Genomic DNA, 17,561 nt, shown 5'->3' on the forward strand with positions numbered 1-17,561 from the left:
AAGAGAGAACCCTGGGGTCCTCTTTGTCATGTTGTTGGGGTGGTCACTGTTTAGACATATCTGTGTGTCTCTGGGAACGCAGTGCTTTGTTTTAAACTACCTATAGAATACTTTAATTTTCTACTATCAAAAGGACCCTCATTGGTGTTACATTACAACCAAAATAAACAAATGAAAAATGGGTCAAAAAAGCCCATCATCTCCTTATCTGAGATTCTGTTCTTGTGGTGGTGTGTGATTGGGAACCATAAAGATTATATATCTAAAAAGCTGCTTTCTTCCCAATTATTTCAGAGCATCTTCACAGAAACAAAATCACAAGCAACAAGCCAAAGCAAAAAATCTGATTCCAAAAACCAAGTGTGTGAAAAAGGAGCCAAGCTTTGGATTCATGGTAGATTTACTGTGGACACAGTCTGCTCCCACCTGTTCACTTCACCACTTCAGTTCTCAGCTTAGGCTCCAGAAAGAAGAGACTTGATTTAATGCAAGAAGCTGATTGAGAAAGGGAAAGAATATAAAGGGTTTTTCAGCATCAAAAGCCAATGTTGATCCTTAATGAAAAAGGAGATTCATGTATAGACACACACCAGACTTTTTTAGTCTTGGATGACAAGCAGAAAAGGTTAAATAAAAGCTGTACTCTTTCCTTTTCATTATCTTTGGAATAAGGAATAATAATTTAACTCTCTTCAAAATTCCCCAAGCAAAATCATATGCTTTTTGACAAATTGGAAAAAAGAAAAAAGAAACCCAAAAGAGAGATATTTCATGACACAAACACTAGCAACTTTTCTCTTCAATTAGATCCAAGAGTTACAGGACTTACAATGACATGGAGGAGGCAATTATTGTCCAAGAAGTGAGTGAAGAAAGATCTAGGTGACGTACAGTAGTTCACAGAAACAGTAGGAAAGAAGAAGTTACAGAATCTAATTAATCATCTATTTAATTTCTTCCCGGCCATGAAAAAGAATTAACAAGACAATTATCGTTCTATGAAGGCCTATTCCTCTTGTGCCCAGCTTTACCATCTGATTTCAAAGCACCACCGCTGGAGTCTCCCTCAGATGAAGTCTCCATGGATTTGGTGAAGGAGCTTGAGAGATCAGCATAGAGGTCTACCACCCTCCTGATATTGTCGTTGAGCTCTCTGATCAGACCCACATTTCTGCTCAGGTTGTCAGGGATCTTAGACTCATGGTTTTGGTTTATCTCATTTATGAGCAACCTGTTCTGGTCCAAGATATCCTGGACTTGAACAAAGCTCTTCTGAAATGTCTGCAACACTTTGCCATCAATTTGGGTGCCATTGCCAACTAGCCCAGAAAATGTGTCTCCTTCCATTTTCAGTGTTTGAATCTCTTTCTGGGTTAGAATTTGTACACCACCAAATCAGAACCACAACCAGTCCTGCATCATAAAAAAAGACGCATTCTTTTATTCAATAAAAATATAAAGACGTCACTCTTCCTTCTTCCACTCACCAAAAGAAACCCAGAAAACAAAACAAAAACACCATGAAGGAGGGCAGGAATTGTTCAAGGCATTTTGGTGTGTACATGAGACAAGCTCTGCAGTAGAAATCATGATCTCCATGGTTCTTGTTTTTGACAGGACCAGCAGTTTAATGATAGTAAAAATTTTATTATTTTTATTATCTTTGTTGTTGTTATTTATGATGAGATGGGGAAAAAGCAGATCCCATTTCCATAAAAAGGAACCTTTTTTAATGTACTAAGAAATACCCACCTAAAGCTCAGAGTTCCCAAAGAAGAATCTCATAGACCCCCAAAAAAAAAAAAAAAGAAGCCAGTCAATGATGCAGAGAAGATGAGGCCATGAGAGTACTACTGCAAAGACAGCATTATTAATCTTTACAAGCAACCTAAGGAAAAAAAAAAAAAACAGAAATTTATTGTAGATAATGGAAATTAACTTTTATCAAATGGGGTTCTGGAAACAAATTACATAATTCCAAACTTGGTTTCACATGAATTTCAAAAGTAGCACAAACAAGGACTGATTGGGGAATTCCAACGTTAACCGTACTGGAAAATTTGCAGTTTGCAGAAGAATAAAATTCCACAAGTAGAAAAACAATACTGAATACACTCATTAATATATATGTGTGTGTATATATAATATATGTATTTTAGAACTGCAAACTCCTCCGACACCATAGAAAAATCTCCAAATATCTTAAATTTTCATTTGAGAAACAAAAAAAACAGAATTTCCATAACCGAGGAGGTGAATGTGTTAAGAAACCCAGCTAAAAAAATGAACAGACGTATAACCTCATAATTACTTAACAAAACAAGAAAAAGAACCCACAGCTGAGAAAGAGAGAGATATTTTTTGGTTTCATCATAAGGCAAACAATTAAATAAATAATAAATATCGTACCTTGAAAATCCGGAACATTATATTCTGCAATAAGACAGAGATTGAAGCAAGGAAGGAAGACGACGATTTCCCGAAAAACGTTGCAAGAAATCGGCGATTGAATCGAATCTCCGGAAAACACAGAGATAGAGAGAGAGAGAGAGAGAGAGAGAGAGAGAGCAGAAGAAAGAGAAAGAGACAGAGACAACAACACAAGAGAGAAAGAAAGCCTCTCTCTGAAAATTTTATTTTAGAGAGAGAGAGAGAGCAAAGAGAGAAGGAAAGAGAATATGTAGATTTGACAGTCACGCTCGGACCCTCTCTCTCTCTCTCAGTGTGTGTCTAAATATTTTGATTTTGTTTTTGTTTTTTGAAATATTTATTCATAGTGATTATTAATGGTATAAAATCTAAATCCCACCTGTTATTTCCTATTTTATTTTGGTGGGTTTTTGAGATTTCAGTTGGGATTTGCTTGGGTGTTTCCTCATATGAAGATATGATCATCTCCCCAATTATATTAGGGGACCCCCATTAATCTTAATCACTCTTTCTTAGTGACTTCCTTCTCTATTTGTTAATGAAATTATGATTATGTATGAATTGAGGAAGGAGGTGGATCCAAATCTAGATCTATGGCTCATACAAATTGGGTCTTGGGTATTAATGATGGAACTGTTGGAATTTAAGAATCAACCAGTGTGTGTGATTGTGCTTCTATCTACTTGTGTAGTTGTTGTGATTAGACAAATAAAGTGTGATTGATGTGGGAGTTGATCAACTAAGAGAAATAGAGCACAAACCTCACTCCACTAGAGATCCAACAAGATTGAAAAGATGGATTAGGAGAGGTGGCACCAATGGAAACAAAAGATATTTTCATGATGCTTGTGTATGAAAGTTCACTTTACACTGTCACAGGGTGCGATTAAATTTATTTTGAGCATTGCGTTGTTGAAGCAACAAAAAATAAAACTTTATTATTGTAAATTTTTGTAATGATTATATATTGCAAGAGTTTAAAGCGTCGTCACATGGATGTCCTCACTTATTTATTTCAACATTATATGAGACTAGTTTAGAAATACGAAATGTAACTACATTCCAATATTTAACCTTTATGATACGTTTGAGACTATTTGAATAATGATTTGTAATTTACATGATATTCATACACGAGTGTGATTTTGAATAATTTTTTATTACGAGCATTGAAGATGTGAAGATGTGGCTTATCACTTAATATATGAAAAAAGTATGTTACCATGATTTGTTCATAAATGTAAATGAAGTTAGATTGTTCTAAACATTGAGTAATCTCACAGCTATTTTCACTAGTTTACAATTCATGTTTTCAATTAAGCCAAAACAACGATCACTAGGCAAATAATGTATGTTAGAAGTTTCATCTTGTAAAACACATACTTACATATTTTGTAGTACTTTTGTAAAAGAAGAAGAAGTCAACAAAGTGTGCTTCAACATTCACGCCTCCTTTGAAATCAAGGCAATAAAGAAACAAGTTTATCACATTCACTAATAGACTCATCATTTCAGGCACTTTGTATTGGATAAAACTTTTAAGGATTTTTCAAACAATCGCTCTACTTTTTTACCCATCTAATAATTTTAAAGACATAAACAACTGTTATGTATGCGATGAAAATACCTAGCAGAGAACTAGGGCTGGGGAACGCCTCCTCGCTTGGGGCTGGTGTCGCCTGTGCCTTCTCCTTTTTGGAGATTCTTTTAGGTTTCGGCCTACTCTTTCTTGGCCTTACTAGGTTGACTGGTGGAGGTGAGGTTTTGGTTTTTGATGAGGCGGCGTCTTTTCGTGATTTCTCGGTCTGTTGGCCGGGAGATCTAGAGGATTCTGGGCGGTCTCAGAGTGTGGGGATTTGTGGTGCTGGGCCAGATCTTTTGGTGGTGGTGAGGAGGGATGATCTGGTTGCGGATCAGATTTCTGAACCGGCTGCTAGGTGGCGTGGTCTTGGAAACTTGGTAAGGCCGAGATGGATGGGTTGGTGGCTGAGCCTCTGGAAGAGTGGCGGAGGTCCGGGTATTGGTCTTGCAGGTGGCAGCGGTGTGGAGGTAAAATCGAAAGTTGGTTTTCCAACTTTCTTTGTTTTGGTTGATAAGGTCGGCGACTAACGAGGAGGTGGTTCTGATAGGTGTATTGATGCCGGGGCTCATCGCTTTTGGGTATGGGTTTGCTGGTATGGTGGAGGAGATGCTTTCATCTCCGGTGACAGAATTTGGAGGACAGTGGTGAAGGTTTTCCCAAATGTTAGATTTGATGGAGTTGTCTGGGTCGTTTTCTCAAGGTCGACACCAGTTGCAATTGCTATCGGTAGTGGTGGAAGCGTAGTCGGCGTCCTCCGGCGAGTGGTGTTTAGTGGCGGCGGCGGCGGCAGGGCTTCTCTCTCACTTAGGGTTTGCCCTAGGTGGAAGGGTTGGGCCTGGATTTTGACAAAGAGGATACTGAGCTGGGCCCAGACGAATATGCACTTTTTTTTTGTTCTTTTAATTTTGATCCTTTATCTTTTTGTTCTAAAAGATAATGGATTTGTTTGTTTCTTGCTTTGAGTGGGAAAGATCACAAAGAAAATAGAGTCTCGTTGAGCCCCTATATTGGAGGCGTTATTTTTATTCCTCGGGCTTCTACTTTTCTTTGTTTGGGCTTAATCCTAGAAGGTGGGTGTGCTAGGAGATTACTAGTTTAGTTTGCTCTGTTTAGAGGTGGCTTTGTAGTAGTTTCTACGGAACGGTTCTTTCTGTCGCCCCCATAGGGGGGGATCGTTTTTGTACTGCTTGCTGAGCTACATAATGGATGACCTCTTCTACTATAAAAAAAAAAAAATTAAAGACATTTATTAGAAGTAAAACTATTCAACTCCGTATTCAAATAAGTAATAATACATTCTTTAGTTACGCACTCACATTATTAAGTTTGGTACAAATTATAAACACGGGTACAGTTGCTAGTATAAGAGAAAACAAAATATCATAGTAAATTTTTATTCAAAGACTATTAGCCAAAAAAAGAATAAAAAATGTAAAAAAGAAAGCAAAAAAGCAAAATCATGGGACAAAGTCGTTTTTAGCCAATCAGACAGAGACGCGTGTCAAGTGAGGTTCGGAAGATCTGGCAGTCAGGTTCCGAACCTAACCAGTCTCCCAAACCTCCTGATTTGGTCTCCTACAATTATTGTTCCTACTTTAATTCTTCCATTCAATGTGGACCCCACCCTCCTTATCATTTTTTTTTTTGAAAGAGAAGTTGATTTCATTAGATCAACAACCAATAGGCTAGAGTCTACCATAACTTACATAAGCAAAACTCGGCAAGAAAATCCGAACTAAACTATCTAAGCTAGAGCAGATCGTTAAAATTTCTAGGACACTCACATTTAAACGAGCCTATACAAGAATGAAAAAACCTCGCCTCCTACGGAAAAGAAATCATTCAACTAGTTCCCACTTGCCAATCACTCAATTATGGTACAAGCAAGATACTAGAAATGTTATAGAAGACTCATAGAAGTTAATTCAACCTCACACAGGCTCAATATCCTAATTCATTAGGGCCCAGATTGACTTAGTCTGAGCCCAAGCCCGTAAGCCCAAACCCAAACCAAGTGTTGCTTAGTAGGAAGACTCCTCTGCCCCATCAGCCCAAATTTGAGTCTAGGCCCAAACCCAAGCAAACAGCGAAGAAGAATCACGCTGCTCCTTTGCCTCCACCATCGTCAAGGACTCCGGTGGCATCCCGTTCGACCACAGCTCCGACGGCTGGCTTTTCCACCCATGCAGCAACATCGCAGACCGCTGCTGTGCTGCCTCCACCACCATTAGGTCCGGCGGCCATCCAATCCACCACTGCATCAGACCTGCAAATCCAAACCACCAACGATTTGCAGAACCTTGAACAACTTCAATCTAAAAAACTTCAACCCAAAATCACAGATCAAGGCTAAGAATCTCTCAGACCCGGACTCACCAAACCATCAATTTGAGATCTAGACCGATCGACCAAACCTGCGCCTTGCACGGAATCACTAGATCTTCCCGATAACAGCAATGAACAGCCCAACCTCGAAACGAATGTGACGAGAATCACGTCTCACTCTATCCACCAAAACACCATTGATGCACGTAAGCGCCGTAGGCAAGCTAGAGAGCCACCGAGCCGCGTAGGAGTCGCCGGATCTCTTCTATGCTCGGCAAACCCTAGAGCGCCGCTTTGAAGTAAATATTTAAATTGATGAAGTTTGATAAGAAAATTAGTACCATATAGAAGATAGTAATATCAATTCCCACCCTCCTTATCATGCTTCAACATAATATATATCTTATTTTTTCCATTATTCTTAATTTCAGAAGAAAAAAAAATTAAGAAAATATATTGCTGTATCATGTGGGCACGCTCCCGAACGTGAATGTTTTTGGTTCGTTCCATTTGTTTTCTAATCCGTATAGTCCCAGTATGACTATCAACTACATTTTGTTTTTTCATACGAAAAGATGATTAACTGAGGTGGAAGCCTCTAAGGGTAACCACAAGTTTATCAATTGCATTATGTGATCAATTTACATGCGATTATGAATTTTATACATCTATCATCAGTACCATGTCTGTTTAAAATTTTGTAATCATAACATCAGGAGACTCAATTAAAATCAAATCCAACTATTGTAAATGCATTCAACATGTGAACATTTCGTAGGAAGATTTACTTATGTATAGTTATTTTTGAAAAGAATTAGTACTTCAAATGGTTAGCTCTATGCCTGCCATTTAAACTGGTAACCAGCAAACCCGCACGAACCCACCCATTTATTAATCCGTGCTGAAAAAAGCCCGCTAGCCAAAAACTCGCAAATTAACGAGCCGTGCTTGCTAAATCCGCTAGAACCCGTTAACTCAATAACCACTAAATCTTCCTCCTTTTTTCTGAGGTGGGTCTTCTTCTTCCTCTTCCTTCTCACCTTTAGATTTGAGAACTGTAACGTTTCATTTCTTTGTGTATGTTCTTGCTTTAATTGAGCTCGTCGGATCCAGCAAGTACCCAATTCACCATCACTTCAGGTCTGTTTTCTCTGTTGAATTTGACGGTCTGATATTTTTTTTTTTTCTCAGTGGTGTTCAAGTTTTGGTTTTTGGTGTTGTGTTGGGTTATTGATCAGGTTTGTTCATCTGGGTTTTTTTTTTTTTTTTTTTTTTGAAGGGTCATCTGGGTTTGTTTAGAAATGATGAGTTTTTATAAATTTGGGTGTTTCTGGTGACTTTCCCCGAGTACCTCACACAAAATGCTATACCACCTGGGGTATCGATCAAACTCCTAAACCCTGTACCAAGAACACAGCATTAGAGGGGTAAACCGTACCGGACGGTTTACGCCTCTCCAATGCCTGAGTAAGATACTAATATATAAAGGAATTATATGAATAGTGGGTCAAGGAGTTATTACCCGTAAAAGGTGGTTGTGCTGATGTCTTAATACTCGAGCATGGGAAGGGAGTTTATCCCATCTTCGATTTGGGACCCATATTGTCCCTTTGTAGCTATATCAGCCTTCTGGCGTGTATTTAGGTGGACTGTGCTGATCAGGTCCGGACCCTTTTGTGCCCAGGGTGTCGTCCCAGATGCGAACCACCATGGTGGGATGTGAACCTGGCCCGTGGCCTGGTACCCGGGTCTTACTACGGACTCCAGCTAATGGTGCCAAATCTAGTGAACTACCAACTAGTATGCACAAGTCCCCCAAGTTCCCGTTCAAGATGTTTCTTGGGTGGGGACTTAATTTTTTTTTTTGTCACAAGGTTTGGCACATATGTGCCTGTAAGGAGTCCCCCAAGTGCGCATGCAAGGGATGTCTTAAGCGGGTTATAGTGCAGGTAGCTAATCTACAGTGCTCCCAATTTAACCCTGTAGGGTTGGAGATAACCTCCGGTACCCGATGGGATGAAGGAGGGCATGAGCCTCAGGTACCCGATGGGGTCGAAGGAGGGCATGAGCCTCTGGTACCCGATGGGGTTGAGATCGTGATGTCTTCTACCCGATAAGGTATACCTGACCTTGGGCCCTTGGTCTCCGGTAGGGTTGTTCGTGCATGTCAGCCACATAGGGCTTAAAGAGTGGTGGTGTAATAAATGCCCGTCCCATTTACTGACGGTTTCGAGGCGTGGAGAGATGCATGGGACACGTGTAGTGATCCTACAGTTGAAGGCCTTTTGTCTTCAACGGATGTGATTTCTTGGAGATTGAATTTAAGAGGGAACCGACTGTTTCCCTTCACTTTTCGCAGAAACTGTCAGAAAACTCTGCCGATTTGCAGTGAGGAGGGGAAAAATCAAGGGGAGAAGTGCCTGTATTTCTAGAGTGGGCGATCGATCGACTGTTGAAAAAAAAGGTAAGAATCCTCGTTGCCTCTAGTTGTGGGATTTGATTGCTTGTTTCCTCGCTTTTTCTGGTATGGATGTTTTCTGGTTTTTGGTTTACCTCTGGCTGGGTTTGTGTAATGAAAAGGAATAGGAATAGGAATAGGAACAATGCTGGTGTGGGTTTTTGTAGGAGGTGCCTGAAGGAAACGCTGGGTTTTTCTAGGATTTTACTTTTCTATAGTTTTCTAGGTATGGTTAGTGTTTCTGGGTTTTGTTTGATTTTCTGGGTTTTGGAAGTGGGGAGTGATCCGTACTTCAACTAAGTCGTAGATCTAGACTCAGGCTAACCCTTGTGTTTCTAATTCCATATAGCGAATTTGAGGCCCAGGTTGACATAGTTCTAGGATGGAATCAGGAACCAAGGCTGGGGATGCGGGATCGTCATATCAGTCTTCCGCGAGACAAGCGGAAGCGGAAGCGGATATTGACCGGTACCTGGCTCGAAGTAGTACCCGTGTGGAATTAGCGAAGAATACCAGATCCTCGACTGGGGTGTTCTCGGAGAGTAGCGAGGGTACCGATGGAGGTGAGAGCGAGGATGACTCTGCGGAGGCACAAGTAGTCACGGTGGCTATTCCCGAGGGCATACCTAAACCTAGGTATACGCTGGTAGACGGGACTGTGTGCGACGAGTCCGGAAGAAGTATGACCATGAAGGAGATCATCACGATGAGATTGAAGTGAGGAATACCGGACGAGGTAGCACTTAGGCCTCTAAAGGCTGGGGAGATGGCTGCGAATCCTCCTCCGGGATGGGTGGCGCTACATGAGAACCAACTCCACCAAGGGCTATCACTACTGCTGCCCCCGGTGCCTACAATATCTCCTGCGGATACTGAACCTGTCACCGGGGTAGTTGACTCTGAATGCTTGGCGGCAAATTTTGAGTATGATGGCCATGTGGGACTTGTGCCAACAAGGGTGGCCCACCGTTAACGAGTTCCGAGCTGTGTATCGGTCCTATATTCGAGGAAACAATCTTGTCAAGGTACCGTGACGTTCGCTGCTCGGGACTACGAGCCCCTAGTTACCGATATGCCCACCTCTCGAAGCAAGAGGTGGAGAAATAAAGTGTTTCTTGCTGGAGGACATTGGCAGATTAGGAATAAGAAATGGAATTTAACAGGAACGTTTCAGGCCATCGAGGACCAGTCTTACTCATTGTCCGAGGTAGAAAGAAAACGGATAGCCCGACTATACGATGTATGGAGCAAAGAGGAAAAAAGCTCCTATAGGTTCATTCGGTACTCCATACTAGATAGGCCAGGCCTAGGGAGAATCCCCGGTGAGGCTGGTTTTCTGCAAATATATAGTTGTGTTTGTTTGTTTGTTTGTTTTTGTTTTTTTTTTGTAGTTGAATATTGACTTTCCGTACTGTTTGCAGTGAAAGTGCCGCAGAGGAAACCCCGGAAAGGTAAGGAAGAAGACAGGATGAATGACCACAAGTTGATGGACATGCTCATGAGCCAAGGAGAGGACGCGTTTCACATTGATGTTGACCTGGGGTCGAAGGCTATGAGTCGCTCGATTGAAGAATTTCTTCTCGAGATGCCTGATGAAGGGTACGGTAACCCTGACCCTGACGCCCCCATCACCCTAAGCGAGCAGCCTACTGCCCGGGACGTGGTTACGATTGCTGATCCTTGGAGAGAAAAGGCGCCGGTATCTGGCTCTGTCTCTTCTCGCTCTGCTGGGTCAAGTGGAAGCGAGGATGTCCTGCTTCCAGGCTGGAATAAGTCACATAGGCATCGCCATCGGAGTGGGGAGAAGCATGAGGTCACCTGCACCAATCAAGATGTGACAGGGATGGTACCCAAGAGGAAGAAGAAAAGTCATCCAGGACCAGAGTTGTCTCCCTCACTTGGGATGCTATCTTCGGCCATCTCGTTAGTCCCCAAGAAGCCCATAAAACAACTGCTGAGTGAGTACGGGGTTGCTGATGAGAAGTTCGTGCGGTCTATGCTGGTCGACCTGAAGGACATAGACCTAGACCGGGTACGGGCGAAGGACAACACTCCCCAAGAGAATCGGCGCATGGCCGGGGAATCAATGATGCGGGTACTGGACTTTCTATGTTTTTAAATTACTTGCCTACTGTCAGCACTATATGTGTGTACTAACATGGTGCTACAGGCATTATTCAACGTGTATGCGATTAACGCGAGTGAGGAAGATACTCACTTGAAGGAAGAGGTTAGCAGTCTCTCCGGGCAAGTGAAGTATCTTCATGGGGAGAAAGCGAAGCTGGAGAAGGGGAAGGTGGAGTCCTTGACTCCCATGGTGACCGAGCTAGTGGCAGTGAAGAAAAGGACCGCGGAGCTCGAAGAGGAGCGGGACTCCTTGAAGGGGAAGGTGGAGTCCTTGACTCCCATGGTGACCGAGCTGGAGGCAGCGAAGAAAAGGATCGTGGAGCTCGAAGAGGAGCGGGACTCCTTGAAGGGGAAGGTGGAGTCCTTGACTCCCATGGTGACCGAGCTAGAGGCAGTGAAGAAAAGGATCGCGAAGCTCGAAGATGAAATGTTTGGGTTGAAGGATGAGGTGAGGAGTGCCCGGGACTCCGAGAAAGAAGCTGCGGAGTCTGCCACGTCCTGGAAGGTGAGAACAGAGCATCTGGAAGAGTGCCTTCCTATCGAGAAGCAGGAGGCCATTGCCGAATTCAAAGGCTCCCAAGAGCTTGTCGATATGCTTCTTGCCGCTCAAGATAAGGCCGTGCTTACCAAGTACAGGGAGTGGGTGGCGGCCGGGTACATGGACGAAGCCAAATTCAGGCGGGATCTGCTGGAAAAGAAGAAAGAGCAAAAGGCCAAGCATAAGGGATAGGGAAGCCAGAGTGCGAGACCTGAAGGGGCAACTGGTGGTGATAGTTTGGAAGTTTGCCTTCCGGGGCCTTCTTTTGTTGTACCCATTTTTTGAACAATGGCTTCGAGCCAGTATTAGGTTTGGGCCTTAATTAAATTCATTTTGCCTCTAAGTACGGGGTTGCTTTCATTGTCTAAATTAAATTATGTTTTTTTTTTTTTTTTTGAATGGAAATGTTTAAAGGGATTAAAATTGCTTGTATTTTGCGTCTTACAAGCGTGTATGTTTAAGTTACTCATTACAGGAATAAAGTAACTAACAATATGGCTTGGTTGTCTGGTACGTCCGGTTACTAAGGCCAAATGTAAGCAATGGTCTGAACAATCCATTTTTCCATTCAAAGAAATGCTAGTGGCTTACAAAATGAGTACTCGATGGGTAGCTTGCCATAGCTGGATGATCAAAAGCTAGGGTAAGATGCTCCGGGAGCTACTTGTAATAGTACTGGAGTTGCTATGTATTCCATGGATGTCGTGAAACGACCCCGTCCATGTCCCGGATGTAAAAGGTCGCGGGGCCTACCTCCTCGACGATCTCGTAAGGGCCTGTCCAAGAGGGATCCAGTCCCCAAGACTCTGGGTAAACCTGTTTCATGACCTAGTTACCCAACTTCAGTGTCCAGGATTGTACCTTGGCATCATAATAATGAGTTATCCTCCTTTTGTTTGCATGTGCGCCACATCCCTTCGCTCCTCAAGCAAATCAGCATCGAGCTATAGGCCCTCCAAGTTGGCACCCGCGTCGAAGTACTCGATCCTGGGACTCTGGATTTGCGTTTCAATGGGGAGAACCGCCTCAGACCCAAAAGGCATGCAGAAAGGGGTCTCTTAGGTGGCCTCCGTCGCCGTGGTCCTGATAGCCCACAACACCTTTGGGAGTTTAGCAACCCAAAGACCCTTGGCTTTATCGAGCTTCTTCTTCAGTATCTTTTTTATTATCTTGTTGACATCCTCGACTTGACCGTTGGTCTGGGGGTGAGCCGGGGATGCATAGAGTATTCTAGTGCCCAGGTTCTCGGTGTAAGCCCTTAGTTCATCATTGTCAAACGGGTGCCATTTTCCGTGACTATTGTGTTCGGGACTCCAAACCTACAGTAAATGTTTTTCCACAGGAAGTTTTTCATTTTCTCTATGGTGATAGCGACAAGAGGTTCTGCTTCTACCCACTTTGTTTGGTAGTCGACGTCTACAATGGCGTATTTGAATTGTCCCACTGCTGTGGGAAGCTTACCGATCAGGTCCAGGCCCCATTGGTAGAATGGCCAAGGTGCAAGGAGTATGGAGAGGGTAATGGGCGGTGCCCTTGGGATGTTTGCATACATTTAGCACTTGTGGCAAGAACTCGATATTGTTTGAGCTAGGGCCGACATGGTTGGCCAGAAGTATCCTGCCTTTAGGGTCTTATGTGCAAGAGACCGGGCCCCTGCGTGGTTACTGCATACGCCAGCGTGTATGTCCTTCATTATTTTGTGACCGTCCTCTGGTGTCACACACTTGAGGTTGGGGAAGCAATGACTTCTGCTGTATAACTTTCCATTCATGATCGTGTATCGAGCTGACCTTAATTGGAGTCGTTGGGCCTCAACTTTATCGTCCGGGGTCAGACCGTCCACCATGTATTTCAAAATTGGATCCATCAAGGAGGCAATGTGGTCCACCGTGAATATTTCTGACATCGTCTTACAAGTGCTCGGCCTTTCTAGTATTTCAACCTTGGTTGCCCCGTAGGTAGGACTCGGAGAAGTTGCTGCAATCCTAGCAAGGGCGTCTGCTTTGTCATTTTTTGCTCTGGGTATCTGAGTGATGATGTACTAGGCAAATCTCTGAACCAGTGCTCGGGCTAGGGCCTGGTAAGAGGACATGTGGAGATCTTTTGCTTCAAAGTTGCCGCTGACCTGGTTCACAACTAACTGGGAATCGCTGAAGATATGAAGGTGCTGGATGCCTAGTTCCCAGGCGATTTGTAGACCTGCTATGAGTGTCTCGTACTCTGCGGTATTGTTGGATGCCTTAAAGGCAAACTTGAGGGCGTACTCGTAGACTTGATCGTCTGGACTGATTAGCAAGATACCGGCGCCACTTGTCTTTTTGTTAGATGCGCCATCAACATACAATCGCCAAGTGCTTGGTGGGGGTGGGTCCGGGGCTGGCAGTTTAGGTGATCTCGGGGTTGGATTATGAGAGGGAATAGATTCAGAAATAAAATTTGCTGCTGCTTGGCCCTTAATAGCTGTCCGGGGTTGGTACTTGATGTTGAGCTCCCCCAATTCGATGGCCTATTTAATTAATCTTCCCGATGTCTCTGGTTTCGGTAAAACCTGCCTCAATGGGTGATTAGTGAAAACAGTGATCGAGTGTGCCCGGAAGTAGTGTCTTAGTTCCAAGCCGATACCAGGAGGGCCAATGTTATCTTTTCAATGTCCGGGTACCTGGATTCTGCACCAGTGTAACCTTTTCCAGAGTAGTACACTGAGTACTCGCAATCAGAATACTTCCTTATCAGAGCGGAGCTCACGGCTATTGAAGATGCCTCAAGATATATGTAAAGCATTTCTCCTGGAACAGGTTTGTAAAGTAGAGGTACCTCTGCCAAGTACGCTTTTAGGTAGAGAAACACAGCTTCGTGCTCAGTGGTCCGGGCTATTACCTCGACATGTTGGGTTTTCAGCAGCTTGAAGAAAGGAGTGCACTTGTCCGTTAATCTGGAGATGAATCTTGATAGAGCGGCTACCTTACCTGTAAGGGATTGGACCTCATTCCTGTAGGTTGGGGATATCATGTCTAATATAGCCTGCACCTTCTCTGGCTCAATTCCCTTGTGGCTAATGATGTATCCGAGGAACTTCCCTACTTCAACCCCGAAAATGCACTTCTATGGGTTAAGCCGCATACCGTTGCGTAATATGATAGCAAAGACAATTGATAAGTTGGTTATGTGGTCCTCGGAGATTAAGCTTTTGACCAGCATATCGTCCACGTATACCTCCATGATAGTACCGATGACCTCTACGAACATGGAGTTGACAAGTCGTTGATAAGTGGCACCTGCATTCTTCAATCTGAAGGGCATGACCTGGTAACAATAAAGACCTTTGTCTGTAGTGAAAGCGTTGTGCTCCTCATCTGCCGGGTTCATTTGAATTTGGTTATACCCACTGAACACATCCATGAAATTAAGTAACCAGTACCCAGCGGTGGAGTCGATTAGTTGGTCAATTCGTGGGAGCGGGAAGCTATCCTTAGGGCATGCTCGGTTGAGATTTGTGTAGTCTACACACAAGCACCATGATCCCAGAGATTTCTTTGGTACCATGACCACATTGGCTAACCACCGGGGTACGTCACTTCCCTGACAAAGTTGATGGCCATCAACTTCTTTACTTCAACCTAAATAGCCCGGTACTTATCATGTGTAAAGGCTCTGCGCTTCTGTCTCACTGGTGCCGAGAAAGGAATGATGCTAAGGTTGTGCCTGGCTATGTCGGTTAGTATACCGGGCATGTCCTCGTATGACCAAGCGAAAGCAGATGCGTTAGAGCGGAGGAACGAGATTAGGTCTTCCCTGATAGCCGGAGCCAACTTGGTACCTATCTTGACGATTCTGTCTGGGAATTGCTCAGATAAAACGACTTCTTTGACATCTTCCACTACACTGGGTCGTTCTTCGTCAGAGTTAGTATCATCCCTGGGATCCTCGTACCTGTCTGTGAGAGGATCGGTGGCCACAGGCAACATTTCTGACTTTCCCTTGCCCCGAGATACCGTTAAAGAATAGCACTGCCTCGCCGCAGCCTAATCACCCCGAATGGTTGCGATTCCAACTGAGGTTGGAACCTTCATCATGAGCATGTGACCTACAATGAAAGTTTTCAGACACCAGAGTGCCGATCGATCCAGGATAGCATTATAGGATGAGGCACAATCAACTACAATGAACTCTGTTTTGATGGTTGAACAATTTGGACTCTCTCCCACTGTGATCGATAAGTAATCTGATCCCAGTGGATAGACTATATCTCCTGAAAAGCTGATGAGGGGCTCATTATCCTATGACAGTTTCGCCCGTCCCATGTTTAGGGCTTTGTACGCATCTTGGAACAGTACACTAATGGAGGCTCCGGTATCCACAAGTACCCGGGAGACTATATAGTGGTCCATTTGGAGCGTGATCAGGAAGGGGATCATCATGAGGCATTCTGAGGTCAGCCTCTTCTTCCTGCAAGAAAGTTACCGACTTCCACCCAGTGTCACTGTCCTGCTGCGGGGCTTTGTGGAAATTGAAAACTTTCGGGTGCCCGAAACTGGAATTACTCTTCTCCATCTGGGAAGGTAACTCCTTTGGGCCCCCACCATGGATCGTGAAGATCTGACCATACACGTCTATAGCTCATATTTCTTTAGCAGGCAAGTACCGATGAAGCCTGCCCCTCTGAATAAGCGACTCGATCGTATTTTTTAAAGCCACGCAGAGGTTGGTATTGTGCCCGGTATCCTCGTGATATGTACAGAACCTTCCGGTATCCTGCTGGGTAAGTTTACTCTTCGGGAACTTTCTCGGTGGTGGTCCAGGTATCTCATCCTTGTTCTCGTTCCATATAGTTTCATACAAAGCGTTGAGGATAGTAAACACCTCATACCAGGGAGGTGGCGGTGTTCGTGGGGCTTGCTGTGTTCTTTCTTCCAAGCGAGGCTGAGTGGTCACGTAACCGCTAGACCTGAATGAGGACTCTTTGCTTCTCTTGCTCGAGGTATGGGGTGATCGATCCTGATTATGGCCCCACTCCCTCTTTCGTGGCTCATCCTTGACCACCGGGGCTAGGCTGGAAACCCTTAGCTCTGGTCTGAAGTTATCCCCATATGTTTCGAATTCGGCTTGAGCGTGCCTAATGGTTGTAGCCATCAACTCGTCTTAGCTAGCAGGGGGTGATGGTTAATCTCGTAGAGAAACTCTTCGCGTCCTTAAGCCCTTCTTGAAAGCCAGCTTAGCCAGTTCTTTGTTAAGGTCCCGGCACTTAGCGGTAACCGCCTGCCATCGGTTAACAAAGGACTTCAAAGTTTCATTTTTCCCATGTTGAATCTTTAGCAGCCCCTTCGGGGTATGTATCCCATCAGTACATAAGATGAATCGAGCTACGAACTTGTCTGCAAGATCCTTGAAATTCCCTACAGAACCGGCCGGCAGTTCGTAGAACCAACTTAAAGCTTCCCCTGATAATGTCTCCTGGAACATATTACAACACACCTTATCCGTGTATCCCTTAGCGCTTGTTTGTGAGCGGAAAGCCTGTAGGTGCTGGTACGGGTCCCCAATTCCCGTATAGTCAATCTTCAGTGGTTTTGATATATTCGTTCGAATGGCGCCTCTAACATGTTGGGTGAAAGGACCCGGACGGTCCTCGTAAGTGGTCAGGGGCCGCCAGGTGTCCATATTCTCTGCTGCCTCTACCCTTGGCTGCAGGGCATGAAAGGAGTTGCTCATTTGTAAAAGTAACGCCGTGTTTGGATCAGTTACCGGTGGGTCACTTTGAGTTGGCTGTGGCAATGGCGATGGTGGCAAATGCCTCAGACCTTCCGGGTATAAGTCTACCAGTATCTGGATTATCTGGTGACCACTTCCCGTGGACGAGGTTGGAGCGAGGCCCGTGCCTCCCGTTACTAGGGCAGCATTTACATCTGTCGCTACCTGGGATGCTCTAGCTAGGGCTTGGGTGAGGGCCTCATTATGCTGGTGCCTTCTATCCAGTGCTCAGGCCAACGCAGTGTTTTCATTTTCCAGCTCCTACAGTCTCTGTTGAGAAAGGAGGTTTATTTCCCTATCGATCCTGACTTGTTCTAGGAAGGCAGCGATCTCTGCTCGCATCGACTCCAACT

At 44.2% G+C, this 17,561-nt stretch overlaps 2 protein-coding genes across 2 annotated transcripts; both read right to left on the reverse strand.

Moving 5' to 3' along the window:
* Nucleotides 1-767: 767 nt before the first annotated feature.
* On the reverse strand, nt 768-2,670 carry LOC112190990 (protein ELF4-LIKE 3). Its single transcript, XM_024330512.2, has 2 exons — nt 2,410-2,670; nt 768-1,413 (listed from the first exon to the last, which is right to left on the reverse strand). Exon 2 carries the CDS (start codon nt 1,345-1,347, stop codon nt 997-999), a length of 351 nt encoding a protein of 116 aa, XP_024186280.1. The 5' UTR covers nt 1,348-1,413; nt 2,410-2,670; the 3' UTR covers nt 768-996.
* Nucleotides 2,671-12,518: 9,848 nt separating this feature from the next.
* LOC112183573 lies at nt 12,519-15,003 on the reverse strand. The gene is made up of 5 exons (XM_024321946.1): nt 14,674-15,003; nt 14,083-14,562; nt 13,586-13,966; nt 13,133-13,486; nt 12,519-12,779 (listed from the first exon to the last, which is right to left on the reverse strand). Exons 1-5 carry the CDS (start codon nt 15,001-15,003, stop codon nt 12,519-12,521), a joined length of 1,806 nt encoding a protein of 601 aa, XP_024177714.1.
* Between the last annotated feature and the right edge of the window lie 2,558 nt (nt 15,004-17,561).

This window comes from Rosa chinensis, chromosome 2 (genome assembly GCF_002994745.2).
Source record: "Rosa chinensis cultivar Old Blush chromosome 2, RchiOBHm-V2, whole genome shotgun sequence".
Taxonomy (NCBI): Eukaryota; Viridiplantae; Streptophyta; class Magnoliopsida; order Rosales; family Rosaceae; genus Rosa; species Rosa chinensis.

Excerpts from the sequence above, each read along its gene's own strand:
- LOC112190990 (XM_024330512.2), bottom strand. The coding sequence starts at position 1,347 with ATGGAAGGAGACACATTTTCTGGGCTAGTTGGCAATGGCACCCAAATT.
- LOC112183573 (XM_024321946.1), bottom strand. The coding sequence starts at position 15,003 with ATGGTACCAAAGAAATCTCTGGGATCATGGTGCTTGTGTGTAGACTAC. Across the intron at positions 13,967-14,082 it reads AGATAACATTGGCCCTCCTG|GCCATCGAATTGGGGGAGCT; the intron begins GTATCGGCTTGG and ends TTAATTAAATAG. Across the intron at positions 13,487-13,585 it reads CCCAGTTAGTTGTGAACCAG|ATACCCAGAGCAAAAAATGA; the intron begins GTCAGCGGCAAC and ends ATCATCACTCAG.